The following is a 14,586-nucleotide window of genomic DNA, read 5'->3' as shown; positions in this document are numbered from 1 at the left end:
CTCTATTTTTAACGTCACAAGCTCTGCTGTGACAACACAACTCCATATTGTGCTGACCCAATGCTTTATTGTTTCATTATGATGCTGATCGTGCTGGATTATGACATCACCATGCTTCATGTGATAGTACAGTGCTCCATTCTCTCATGACAATCCTGTATTGTGCTGTCCCAGTACTGAACTGTGACATCACAATGCTCCATTTTTTTCTACTATAGGAGTACATTGTGCCATTACAATGTAGCATTACTATGCTGAACAGTGACATCACAATACTTCTTGTGTCATAACAATTCTGCATTGTGTCATTACAATATTGAACTCCGGCATCGCCATGCTCCATTTTTCCACCACAGTAATTCATTTGTCATCACAGTATAGCATCATGACTTTACTATGCTGAACTGTGACATCACAGCTTTTCTTGTGTCATAACAATGCTATATTGTGTCATCACAGTACTCTATTGTGCTGTTAGATTGCTGAATATTAATTACCATCACAGTGCTGCACTGGGACATCATAATCTTAAATACTACCACTACAATTCTCTATGGTACCATCACAATGCTTAATTGTCACATCACAATACTCAGAATGCTCCATTGTGCCATCACAATGCTGTGCTGTGACATCACAATCTTTAATTTTGCCCTCACAGTGCTTCATTGTGCCACAGATATGCTGAATTGTGACTTTATAATGCTCCATTGTGCTGTCATATTGCTCCACAATGTCGGCACATGCTGCAGTGTGCCATCACTATTGACATTACAGTAACACATTGTGACGTGATAAGGAGCCATTGTTTCATCCCAATGGTTAGTGTTTCATCAGAGTGCTCCATTATGCCATCACAATGCAGCATTTTGACATCACAATGAACTGTGACATTGCAGTGTTTTATTGGATCATGACAATGTTGCATTGTGCAATCACAAGCTCCATTTCAACAGCCCAAACCACATTGTATCATCACAGTCTTCTACTGTGTCATCACATTGGTCCATCACAAACGTACTTTGTGACACCATAATACTCCACTGTGTCACCATACTGCTGGACTGTCAGATCACAATGCTCCACAATTTCACAATACACCATTCTTTGATGACTGTTCTGCATTGTATCATCACAATGATGCATTTCCTATGCCATCACAATGTTCCATTGTCTCATTCTATGTTCAATATGTTCATTCTCGTTCAAATTCTATGTTATGACATCACAGTGCTGCATTGTACATTCACAATGACCCACTGTTTCATCAGAATATTTCACTGTGCCAACACAACATAGATCTGTGACAACAAAATGCTGAATTTTGATGTCACATTGGTGAATTGTCCACAATACTCCCTTGTGACATAATGCCCCACTGTTTTCTTTTTCATTGTTTATTTTCTTTCATTTTGTACCTTTGATAGAGTGATTAGGCAATATATATGAATCCTACGGAAAAAGACTCACTGACAAGCCAATTCTAAGAACTAGTTTTAAGGAGAAGGTAAGTACACAGAGATGTGTCCTGCAGAGACTTGTTGATACTCAGTGCATTCTGCCCATGAAATACATACACCAGTAATAACCTAAACATTCACTGATACAGAAGCTTGTTGTTATAGTCCCAGAGTTCAGCATAGTTTTGGCTACATGGCAGAAACAAAAAAATAAAAAATAAAATTTGATGAATGAACAGCATCAGCAATAAATTACTGAGATACAATTATGCAACTGAATTTAAAATTTTTTAAATGTGAGAGTCCAGATGATGATTGAGAAGCTAATTAAAAAAAATGGTTCCAGTTACCACAATAGTAACAGAAATTTGCTGTTTTCTGGGATTTTGTTTTTTACTTTTTAAAAAATGGAGTATGCTGGACATTTCTACAATTTTGGTCAAATGATTGCAGAACCTGGAAAAGCAATAGTTATTATTGATGCATAATATAGTGCATATATGTATATCCCAATATATGTATGTATAATCTGAATATTTGGGCCTACCTTTAAGTGTGGCTTGTGTATTCCCTCCCCAAACAACCCACTTCCCTTCCCCTTCTTTGTTTATTCCTCTCATTCCAGCTACCATCATCCACCCATAAATATATATTCTATTTCCCCTTCTTAGGGAAATCCATCCCTCCCCCACTCATCCCTTACGTTATACCTAAATTCTGTGGTTATATGGATTCTAGCATGCTTATCAAAGACTTAATAGCTAACAACCACATACTTGTGAATGTACACCATATTTGTGTTTTTGGGTCTGGATTACCTCACTCAGGATGATTATTTTTTCTCCAACCATTTACCTGTAAATTTCATGGTTTCATGTTTTTGTTTTTTAACAGCTGAGTAATATTCCATTGTGTAGATGTGACACATTTTCTTTATCCATTCATCTGTTGATAGACATCTCAGCTGTAGTTTGTTTCTTTTTTTTTAACCTTAGCCCCACGTTGGGTGCCAAAATGTTGTCACGGCTATTGGCCATCCAGCTCTTTATTAGACCATCAGGTGTTTTAGACAGGCAAAGTAACACAGCTTCACAGAGTTAAACAAATACAACATAAACAAAAGCAACACACCTCAAAATAATATTCTACAATACCCAGCTATACCACTCCTGGGCATATACTCAAAGGACACTCCATCACAAGAACAGTTATTTGACTACATTTGTAGAAGCTTTATTCATAATATCCAGAAACTGAAAACAACCTGAATGTCTCTCAATTGAAGAATGGATAAAGAAATTTTACATTTACACAATGGAGTGTTACTCCAGTTATTAAAAACAATGACTTCTGTAGGGCCCTGGCCCCCCAATTTGAGTAGCTGCCACCTTGCTTGCTGACCTTGACCAGATGTCCTCCTTATGCTGATTGCCAGCTGGTTTCCTTCTTACTGACTGCTCACCAGAGGTTCTTTGTTTGTGTAGCCTGCATTTGGTGTAAACAGCTTAGATGCAAGAATGTAGAACATTGGGTAGCAAACTTCTGCTCTCCAGGGATCCTCCATTGTGCTGTAAGCCTGTATTTAAGGTTTCCTCCCTCCTTCAATAAATAGCATTCTGCATTCTGCTGGGGTGAATGACGATGCTGTTTCTTGTCTCTATTTTTTAATCCACAGCCCCTTGCTCGGACATGGTGAACAGGTGGTGGTAGCGTGGGTGCTACCGCAACAGACATCATGAAATTTGAAGGCGAATGGATAGAACTAGAAAAGATTATCCTGAAGGAGGTAACCCAGACCCAGAAAGACAAATATAATATGTACTCACTCTCACTTGTAAGTGGATATTAGCTGTCAAGTGAAGGATAACTGTGCTACAATCCACAGACCCAGAGATGCTAAGTAACAAGGAGAGCTCAAGGGGGTGAACATGAATCTCCCTGGGAAGAGGAAATAGAATGGACATTATGGGTGGAGGGGAGGGATGGGAACAGGAGGGATCAGATTGAGGGAAGATGGAGGGAGAGAGTACTGGGAGAGACCATTGGGATTGGGGGATATCTCTGGGAAGAGCTAGAAAACTAGTGCAATGGAAATTCCCAGGAATCTATGAAGATCTAAGACTCCCTAAGACTCCTAACAATGGGAGATGCACAGCCTGAATTGGCCATCTCCTGTAACCAGGCAAGACTTCCAGTGGAGGGGTTGGGACACCAGCCACATAGCCTTCAATTTGTCCTGCCTATAAGATGTGCTGGGGTAAAGGTGGTGCAGAAATTGTGGGAGTGGCCAACCAATGACTGATCTGGCTAGAGACAGACCCATGACACAAGAGGCAGCCACCCTGACACTGCCTGGAAAGCCAGGACCCTGAGGCTGGATAGCCCAGAGATCTAGGATAGAACCAAACATAACTGGCAAAGAAAAAATCAATGAAATGAAATGATTCCTAATGATATTATGCTATACTCATAGATTAGTGACTAGCCCAATTGTCATCAGAGAGGCTTCATCCAGCAACTGATGGAAACAGATGCAGAGACCCACAGCTAAACATTAAGTGGACCTCAGCGAATCCTGCAGAAGATGGGGGAAGAAGGATTGTAGGAACCAGAGGGGTCAAGGGCACCATAAGAAAACCCGCAGAATCAACTAACCTGGTCTCATAAGGGCTCACAGAGACTGAACTGACAACCAAGGAGCCTGCATGGGACTGACCTGAGACACTCTGCATATGTGTTACAGTTGTGTAGCTTGATCTTCTTGTGGGGCTCCTAACAGTGGGAGCAGGGGTTGTCTCTGACTCTTTTGCCAGCTTTTGGGACCCTTTCTTCCTACTGGGTTACCTTGTCTAGGCTTCAACTTGATATGTCATGTATGGTTGATACCCATGAGAGGCCTGCCCTCTTCTGAATAGAAATAGAGGAGGAATGGATGAGGGGAGAGAGAGGGAGAGGAGAGAGAGAGAGAGAAGAGAGAGAGAGAGAGAGATCTCATATTACCAACTTAACAGCACACCCTAAAGCTCTAGAACAAAAGAGGAAATCATACCCAAAAGGAATAGACATCAAGAAATAATAAAACTCTGGGCTGAAATCAATAAAATAGAAACACACAAAAACAATACAAAGAATCCAGTGAAATGAAGAGTTGGTTCTTGAAGAAAATCAATAAGATTGATAAACCCTAACCCAAATTAGCTAAAAGACAGAAAGAGAAGATCCAAATTAATAAAATTAGAGATGAAAGGTGGTACATAAGAACCAAGGAAATCCAGAAAATCATAAGGACATTAAAAACTTCTACTCCACCAAATTGGAAAACCTAAAAGAAATGGATACATTTCTCGATATATACCACCTACCAAAGAAAAATTAAAATCAGATAAGCAACTTAAACAGACCCCAAAACACATAGTAAAATAGAATCAGCAATTAAGTCTCCCAAGAAAAAAAATCACAGGACCAGATGTATTTAGTGAAGAATTCTACCAGACATTCGAAGAAAAATTGACACCAATACTTCTTAAATTATTCCATAAATAGAAACAGAAGGATCATTGGATATTCATTTTACACAGCCACACTACCCTGTTAACTAAATCACACAAAGTCCCAACAAAGAAAGAAAATTACAGACCAATTTCCCTTATGAATATAGATGCAAAAATCCTCAATAAAATACTTGCAAACTGAAAATAAGAACACATTAAAAAGATTATCTGCCGTGGTCAGGTAGGCTTCATCCCAGAGATGCAGGAATGGTTCAATATGTGTAAATCAATAAAAGTAATCCACCACTTAAACAGATGGAAAGACAAGAACCACATGATCATCTCGCTAGACGCAAAAAAGGCCTTTGACAAAATCCAACACCCCTTCATAATAAAAGTCCTGAGGGACAAACCTCAGTATAACAAAGATGATTTATAGAAATCCCACAACTCACACCAACCTTTTAAACATAGAGAGACTGAAAGCATTTTCGCTAAAATCAGGAACAAGACAAGGCTGTCCACTCTCTCCATACTTATTTGATACAGTACTTGAAGTCTTAGCTAAAGCAGTAAGACAACTGAAGGAGATCAAGGGGTACAAATAGGAAGGGGAGAAGTCAAAATACCTTTATGTATATATGATGTGATAGTATACCCAGATGACCCTAAAAACTTCACTGGGAAACTTGACAGCTGATAAACACTTTCAAAAAAGTATCAGGATACAAAATTAACTCACAAAAATCAGTATCCTTCCTATATATAAATGACAAATAGACAGAGAAAGAGGTCAGGAAAACAATACCTGTCACAATAGCCTCAAAAAAAAATCTTGGTGTAACTCTAACCAAGCAAGTGAAAGACCTGTATAATAAAAATTTTAGGACACTGAAGAAAGAAATTGAAGATGATATCAGAAGATGGGAAAATATCCCATGGTCATGGATACGTATGATTAATATTGTGAAAATGGTCATCCTACTAAAAGTAATCTACAATAAAATTCCCATCAAACTTCCAACACAATGCTTCACAGAAATTGAAAGGACAATTTTCAACTATATATGAAAACACACACACACACACACACACACACACACACACACACACACACAGAGGACAGCTTTAAAAAAAAGGAAAGAAAGAAAGAAAATTGAATAATAAAAGAACTGCTAGAAGTATCACCATCCCCGACCTCAAACTGTACTACAGTAATAAAAATTAAAAAGCATGGTTTAACATAAAAACAGCCATGTTGATTCAAATATAAATCCACACACCTTTGGACACCTGATTTTTTTTTATAAAGAAGGCAGAAACACACAGTGGAAAAAAGACAACATCTTCAGCAAATGATGCTGGTCATATTGGATGGCTGCATGTAGAAAAATGTAAGTAGATCCATGCTTATCACCCTGCACAAAACGCAACTCCAAATGGTCCAAGGACCTCAACATAAGGCTGGATACACTGAATCTGATAGAAGAGAAAGTGAGGACTAATCCTGAACTCATTGGCACAGGAGTCAACTTCCTGAACATAACACCACAGCACAGGCACTAAGATCAACAATAAATGGGACCTCATGAAACTGGAAAGCTTCTGAATGGCAAAGGACACCCATTTGGACAAAGCAGCAGGCTACATAATGGGAAAAGATTTTTACTAACTACACATCCAATAGATGACTAATATCTAAAATATACAAAGAACCAAAAAAAAAAAAACCCTACAAATTACCAATTTTAAAAAACAGGGTACTTGGGGAGTGGAGAGATGGCTCAATGGTTAAGAGCATTGGCTGCCCTCCCAGAGGACCCAGGTTCAATTCCCAGCACCCACATGGAAGCTCACACCTGTCTATAACTCCAGTTCCAGGCAATCTGACATCTTCACAGAGACATACATGCAGGCAAAACATCAATGATCATAAAATAAAATTTAAAACAGAGTACTTATATAAACAGAGTTCTCAAAGGATGAAACACAAATGGCTGAGAAACAATGTTCAACATCCTTAGTCATCAGGGAAATGCAAGTCAAAACTACTTTGAGATTTCATCTTACACCAGTCACAATTGCCAAGATCAATAAAACAAATGACAGCTCAAGCTGGTGAGGATGTGGGGTAAGGGAAACACTCATCCATTGCTGGTGAGAGTGTAAACTTGTACATCCACTATAGAAATCAATATGGCTATTCCTCAGGAAGCTGGGAGTAGATCTACCTCAAGATCCAGCTGTACCACTCTTGGACATACATCCAAAAGACTCTGCATCCTACTGCAGAGACACTTGCTCAGCCATGTTCATTGCTGCTCTATTCATAATAACCAGAAACTGGAAACAGCTGAGTGTTGGAGAATATTATTTTAAGATATTTTACATTTGTTTATGGTGTGGAATATTTGTTTTAATGATGCAAAGATATGTTGCATTCTTTTATGTTGCATTTGTTTAATTCTGTGAAGCTATGTCGCTTTGCCTGATGGTCTAATAAAGAGCTGAATGGCCAGCAGTGAGGCAGGAGAAAGGATAGGCAGGGGTGGCAGGCAGAGAGAATAAATAGAAGGAGAAATCTGGGAGAAAAGAGAGGAAGAAAAAAATCAAGGAATGAGAGAGGAAGGAGGAGGACTTCACGGGCCAGCCACTCAACCACCCAGCTACACAGCCAGCCGTGGAATAAGAGTAATATATATATATATACACACACACACACACACACACACACATTAGCCGGGTGGTGGTGCACGCCTTTAATCCCAGCACTCGGAGCAAGAGGTGGATCTTGTGAGTTTGAGGCCAGCCTGGTCTACCAAGTGAGTTCCAGGAAAGGCGCAAAGCTACACAAAGAAACCCTGTCTCGAAAAACATATATATATGTTTTCTGTGTATATATATATATACAGAAAAAGGTAAAAGCCCAAAGGCAAAAGGTAGGTGGGATAACTTAAGAAAAGCTGGCTAGAAACAAGCCAAGCTAAGGCCCAGCATTTATAATTAAGAATAAACCTCCATGTGTGATTTATTTGGGAACTGGATGGTGGGCCCCCCAAAAGAGCAAAAACAAACACCAACAGCTGGATCTTGAGGTAGACTGATTCCCAATTTTCTGAAAAACTGCCATATTGATTTCCAAAGTGGCTGTACAAGTTTGCACTCCCACCAGCAATGGAGGGGTGTTCCTCTTGTTTAGAATTATCATCAAGCTCTCTTTCTCTTTCGGTCCCAGGCTCTTTGGGAGCTGCCGGTTACCGTTCTGAAATGGCCAAGTCCAAGAACCACACCACACATAACCAATCTCAAAAATGGCACAGAAGTGGTATCAAGAAACCCTGGTCACAAAGATACGAATCTCTTAAGGGGGTGGACCCCAAGTTCCTGAGGAACATGCGCTTTGCCAAGAAGCACAACAAGAAAGGCCTGAAGAAGATGCAGGCCAACAATGCAAACGCAGTGAGCGCTCGTGCAGAGGCCACCAAGGCCTTTGTGAAGCCCAAGGCGGTGAAGCCCAAGATGCCAAAGGGCCCCAGCCACAAGCTCAGCCGTCTTGCTTTCATCGCTCACCCCAAGCTCGGGAAGCGGATTAGAAGCTACATGGCCAAGAGTCGTAGGCTCTACCAACCAAAGCCCAAGGCTCAAACCAAGGCAGAGGCCTCAGCTCCAGCTCAGGCTCCCAAAGGTGCCCAGGCCCCTGTGAAGGCCCCATAGAAAAGGTTCCTGTCTGCCAGACAGATGGACTGGTGTGACACACCTACACACTATTTGCAGATGATCAGGACCCCATGCTGTTTTTACAAATAAACTTGAGGCAGGATTTGTTTAAAAAAAAAAAAAGAATTATCATCAAACAGTTAAATAAACAAACAAACAAAAAAAAATGTTTCTTTAGGGACATTTGTCCCTTCAAATAGTTCCTGTTTCTTGGTATGCCTCATAGCTTTTCTGTTGATATGCACTTATTTCAAAAGCAGCCAATTCTCCCAGGCTTTGTAGTCTGGCTCTGAGGAAGAGCACCTTTACTAGTCGGCCTCATTGCAGTTCAGGTTCCTCTTCAATCTTCATGGGGATTCTCTCTCTCTCTCTCTCTCTCTCTCTCTCTCTCTCTTCTCTCTCTCTCTCTCTCTCTCTCCCTCTCTCTCTCTCTCTCTCCCTCCTCCCTCTTTCTCTCTCTCCCTCCCTCCCTCCCTCTTTCTCTCTCTCTCTCTCTGTCTATGACTCTGTGTGTCTGTTTGCTCTTTTGTGGCACATGCATGTGTGTGCACACACGTGTACAAAGGCCAGCGGTCAGCCTCAGCTGCCATTCCTCAGATACCATCCCCCTTGTTTTCTCTCACTGGCCTGGAACTTGCCAACAGTCTAGACTGGCTGCCTAGTGAGCTCCGGGGACCCTCCTGACTCTGCCTTGCTGGGCTGGGACTACAAGCCCTCATCTCCACTCCTGGCTTTTTAAATGTGGGTCCTGGAGCTGGGACTCCCATCTTCATGCCAGCTCAGCTGTCGCCCAAGAAGACCGTGCTGGGTCTTTTGTTTTATTCCTACAAGTTCCTGAGACTCTGTTCATCTTCCCAGGCCTTTTTCCCCTTGGTTGCTCAAACTGAGTATGTTTCATCAGTCCACTCGCCATCTTCAGTTTTATAATTAGCATTTGGTTATTTTCATAACTTCTGTTTCTTTGTTGAGGTTTTTCTATTTTTCCATTTATTTCAAGGAAGTTTGCAATTAACTACTGAATCATTTTGAGCATGCTTGTTTAAAATGTTTCTCTTAAATAATTCCAAGATCAGATTCTTTTCAGTGTTAGGGTCAATTACTCTTTGAGATGTCAGTGTTCTTGGCTCTTGGTATGCTGTGTGTCACGTTCTATTGTGGCGTGAAATGCTGACTCTTCCATAAGAAGAGCCCAGTCGTACCTAGCCCGTTTCCGTTAGCAGTCAGTCACCGTGTTTAAGTTCAGGAGTGCAGGTATGATATACTCTGTGGGCTGTGGTTGCATGACATCTGATGTTCAGAGTCTTTGCTGTGCTGTTTCAGTTTGCCTGGTTTTTCTCGTGTGGCTGAGTCTCCAGTGGGTCCCTTTGGGTGGTGCTTGAAGAGACAGAAGGACCTAATTCATCCCCAGCCGTTGCTTCTAGAAGGAAGAAGCTCTCCAGTCCTAGGAGGCCGTGTTCTTCCTGGGCTCAGCGCTTGTGCAGGGACCGAGCACTTGCTTTGTGGCTGCATTCGTCTTTGATCGTGCTGTCCACTGTCTGGTGCCATAGTCTTCGAGGGATAAAGAAGTTTCCTGGATGAGCTCTTGATGTGGTGTGTAGCTAGAGTTTTCCTGCCTGGCCCACAGTCAGGACAAATCTCTCTCACCCGCCAGTCCCACAGTCCGCTCAGACCCAACCAAGTAAACACAGAGACTTATATTGCTTACAAACTGTATGGCCATGGCAGGCTTCTTGCTAACTGTTCTTATAGCTTAAATTAACCCGTTTCTATAAATCTATACCTTGCCACATGGCTCGTGGCTTACCAGTATCTTCACATGCTGTTTGTCATGGTGGCGGCTGGCAGTGTCTCTGACTCAGCCTTCCACTTCTCAGAATTCTTCTCCTCCTTGTCCCGCCTATACTTCCTCCTGCCTGACTACTGGCCAATCAGTGTTTTATTTACTAACCAATCAGAGCAACACATTTGCCATACAGAACATCCCACAGCAGTGGTGGGATCCCCTGTTGATTCAGGTCACCTCTGCCCCTTCACGGTATCTCCCATGCCATGTAATGAAAGTGGGGACGGGTCTTGGACCTGCTGGGGAAGGGAAGCCTTTCACAGGATGGGTATCATCAGTGGGGGATCTTCCTCAGCAGGCACCCCAGTTTGCTAACGTGTCCAACATCCAAGACTCTTAAATGAAATTCAGGCTTCATCTTCACTCCTTTTCCCATCACTTACTTAAGAGCTCAGACAAATGAAGGAGATCTGACCAGACTGCATGTTGCCCATTCCCACAGGCTTTCCGTTCCCTAGAATCTTGGTGCAAACCCCCACCACCCCATAACTCTTGCATCCTACTTGGCTGATACCAGGTACTGCTGCTCACTCAAGAAGTGCCACCTCTCCTGTGACCTCGGTTGTACTGGATCTAGTGCTTGCATGGTGAGCTGGGAAAGATGCTGTCCTATGTGGCAGCTTTCCAGCGGGGCATCCTGGAGACTTTCTACTGAAATGTTCTCAAATGAGTTTACATTTGCACACCCGGTGGCCCGAAGAATGTGGCTTCTGTTTAGTGCACTCATCTCTTTAACAATTGCAGAGGATTCGCCCGCATTCACCTTGAGCCAGTTGTAAATGTGCTTATGCGCCTTCCTTCACTAACTTACGCCTATCTTTCTGTTCTGGTCTCCAGCCTGCTCCTGCCGGATTCTCACTGTGAATCTGACTAAAAGCAATGTGCAATAACAACACCACAGCCCCGATACAATGTCTTGAAAGTTCTTTTGCCAAATAAATTAATCCATTGCTTTTTAAGTGAGCTTCACTCAGATTTTCTGGGGCAAACAGCCAGACGTTTTCATCTGCAGAATGTAACACAAATGGCCCCTTGTCTGTTTCCTGACAGAATTCTTGCCCCCACTCAAAGCCTTAGGAGCAATCTTTATGGCTTGCACTTCTATCAGCGTTCTGATCTTCTGAATCCCCCCCCCCCGCATTTTCCATTAAGCTCTGTTTATAACATTCTAGAGCCTCCTAGTCCACATCTCCAAACCCTTTACATTCCCTCCATAAACCTCCATATTACATTCCCTCCATAAACCAGCTCCAAAAGCTCTAAAAGGGCTAAGGAAATCATAGCGATGCCCCACCTCACTGGGAACCAATTTTCTGTATTACTTACTATTCTTACCACTGCGATGAAATATCTCGTGGAAATAGCTTCAGGGCGGAAACGATTATTTCGGTGCGTGGTCTCAGAGGTGTTTCAGTTTGTCATAGTGGGGAAGAGGAGGAGGAGAATTCACCCATGGTGGCTGGCGTGTCCGTCTTCAAAAGGCAGCAGGGAGAGCAGTTCAGAGCCGGAAGCTGGTATCGCCTTCAAAGACCCACCCCTAGAGAATGACGTCCACCAGGCCAGCCCTGCCTCCCAAGGCCCCACGGCCTTCCCAGCAGTGCCACACGTGTGGGACTAAACAGTCACAGCCCAATGATGGACTGCAGAGGGGGACATTTAGATTTAAACAATGAAAGTTGTTGCTATGACAACACCGGAAAGGAAAATTTCAGGAGGAAAGGTCTGTGTGGGCCTGCAGTTCCGGAGGACTTCAGTCATCTCCCAGGGGAGGGGATGATGATATTTCAGTTGGTGGCAGGAGGACTCTGTGGGGGAGCCTGTTCTCATCTCAACAGACCAAGAGGCAGAAATCCAGGGAGGACCCAGGTTGGGTACAACCCGGAAAGGCCCACCCCCCAATAACCTACTTCTATCAGCTACATTATCCCTTTTCATGTTTCCACAGACTCCCCAAATGGCACCAGCAGTTCAGGAACACGTGTTCAAACCTTGGGTCTGCGAGAGACATTGAAAACCCTAACCATAATAGGGGTGGAACTCAGGCATCAGCTGGAGGGGGGGGTCTGCCCCCACCACCTTATACTGACCTCAGGAAGCCCTGGGCCGAGGTCTTCTGATGGGGGGCCCTAACCAGTTTGCTTTCACTGAATACCTTTCTGAGTTCTTCTTTTGTTGTCTTTGTTGTTCCCAGGATGTCTAATTGGACTTCTCGGGGAGAAGGGGAAGGACAAGTCTAAAGTGTCTAATGTAAACAGAAAGTCACGTTTAGTTATGATCAAGACGCAGTAGAACAACTCTTTCTTATGAATATAGTAAAGAAGACAATTCCATCACGATGCCTGTGTCCTTCCCAGAGTTGTGGGAAGGTCTGGGCATCCTGGAGCCCCGAAAGGAAGGGAAGCACCCCTGTTTTCCTGGTGGACTGGGTCCTACTTGGGAGGCACCAGACTCAGTAGGACCTGCCCTTCTTCTTTTTTTTTTTTAATTTATTTTTTCCAAATGTGCTGCTTAAGTCTCTCAGTTGTAATCCACGGAGTGCATTTCGTTCCTCTCAAGTAATCCCTGTTTTCATTAAGTCCCAAATGAAGTTCGATCAGCATCGCTGAGTGCGAAGACTCAGGCTCATTGGCAGTCAATGGTGCGTGCTTCCAATGCACCCTGCATCCTATTAGAGTGGTCTCTTCTGAGACATTTCCCTTTAATGGGCCAAGAAACTCCCAAGTGGGGATCCTTGATTAAAATCTCTCCTGATGGAGTGTGAAGAAACCTGCAAAACAGTCAAGTAGCCAAGTGAGGTCTGCCTGCCTGCCTGTCTTCCTCCCTCCCTCCCTTCCCAAGGTCTGCGACACCCTCAGGACTTAAGCTCCTATAGTTCTCTGTCTAGTGAATGATTTTTGTCCTCACACTTGAAAAGCAGCACCCCCACCTGCAGAACCCAGGGTGTGCTTAGGCAGAGAGGGGAGATGAAGGAAGCAGCAGAGAGGAAGAAGAGCATCCTCCCAGAAGACCCCCCCCCACACACACACACACATCTGGCAAATTTTACTTTTCATTGGCCAAGAAGGACACATTTTCCCAGGGCACAATGCGTAGCCAAATGGAAATGCTTCCCTGAAGGAAAGCTCCGGGGGCTACGGCAAGAGACAAGCTGAAGAGTTCCTGCAGCTGACCTTGACAGCAGCCCTGGAGCACACGCAGTGACTCAGTCCTGCCTCTTCATGGGCACAGCTGTTCAGGCTCCTGCTAGCCAAAGCAGGGTTCAGGCTGGGCATGGTGGCTCATGGTTCAGGCTGGGCACGGTGGCTCATGGTTCAGGCTGGGCACGGTGGCTCATGGTTCAGGCTGGGCACGGTGGCTCATGGTTCAGTCTGGGCATGCTGGCACATGCCTTTAATTTCCTGCACTTGGAAGCGAGAGGCAGGAGGACCTCCACGGGTTTGAGGCCAGCTTAATCTGCACAGCTAGTGTCATGCCAGCCATGGCTACATAAGGAACCTTGTCTAAAAAAACAAAACAGAACAATGCATGGTCTGGGGACAGCAGTGTTGCTAAGAAATGGAGCGCTAATAAGATCTTCTGGAGATCACGTGCGTACTACTGAGATGGCGGCCCATCTTAGAGGAGGGCATGTCCCAGGAGATCGAGACGGAGGCTTGAAGATTAAAGACTGACCACCTTGGGGGTGGCTGACCTGCTCTTTAGGAGGCCGCACTAATTCTGAGGGTTGGTAGAATCCTGTTAGAACCGGCCTTCATTGAGCAGGATGGTGAGGACATCAGGGTGCGGGAAGCACAGACAGGTTTACACAGGATTAGCGCAGGGTTGGGGTATAGACAGTAGGGTGGGGTGCAGGCAGTTGGTATAGACAGTAGGGTGCCGGTTGTAGAGTGTAGGTGTTTGATGTAAGCAGTGCAGATGTGGGGTGCAGGCCTTTGGTCAGGTAGTGTATAGATGATGGGGTGCAGGGGCTAGAAAGTATGGGATATGGAAACAGCGGGGTACAGATTGTGGGACACGGGTGTCCCTCACTGTCCCTGGGCAGGGGTTCAGAGGCCTCTGTGGACATTCACAGAAG

At 43.7% G+C, this 14,586-nt stretch overlaps 1 protein-coding gene across 1 annotated transcript; it reads left to right on the top strand.

Moving 5' to 3' along the window:
* Positions 1–8,218: 8,218 nt before the first annotated feature.
* Positions 8,219–8,771, top strand: LOC114695509 (60S ribosomal protein L29-like). The gene has a single exon (XM_037204307.1). It carries the CDS (start codon positions 8,219–8,221, stop codon positions 8,663–8,665), a length of 447 nt encoding a protein of 148 aa, XP_037060202.1. The 3' UTR covers positions 8,666–8,771.
* Positions 8,772–14,586: the final 5,815 nt, after the last annotated feature.

Source organism: Peromyscus leucopus, chromosome 1 (genome assembly GCF_004664715.2).
Source record: "Peromyscus leucopus breed LL Stock chromosome 1, UCI_PerLeu_2.1, whole genome shotgun sequence".
In the NCBI taxonomy this organism is placed as follows: domain Eukaryota; kingdom Metazoa; phylum Chordata; class Mammalia; order Rodentia; family Cricetidae; genus Peromyscus; species Peromyscus leucopus.
The sequence above is the reverse complement of the archived record's forward strand: the minus strand, read 5'-3'. Positions and strand labels throughout refer to the sequence as shown.

What these genes read in the sequence shown, in the direction of transcription:
- LOC114695509 (XM_037204307.1), top strand. Translation starts at nt 8,219, where the DNA reads ATGGCCAAGTCCAAGAACCACACCACACATAACCAATCTCAAAAATGG.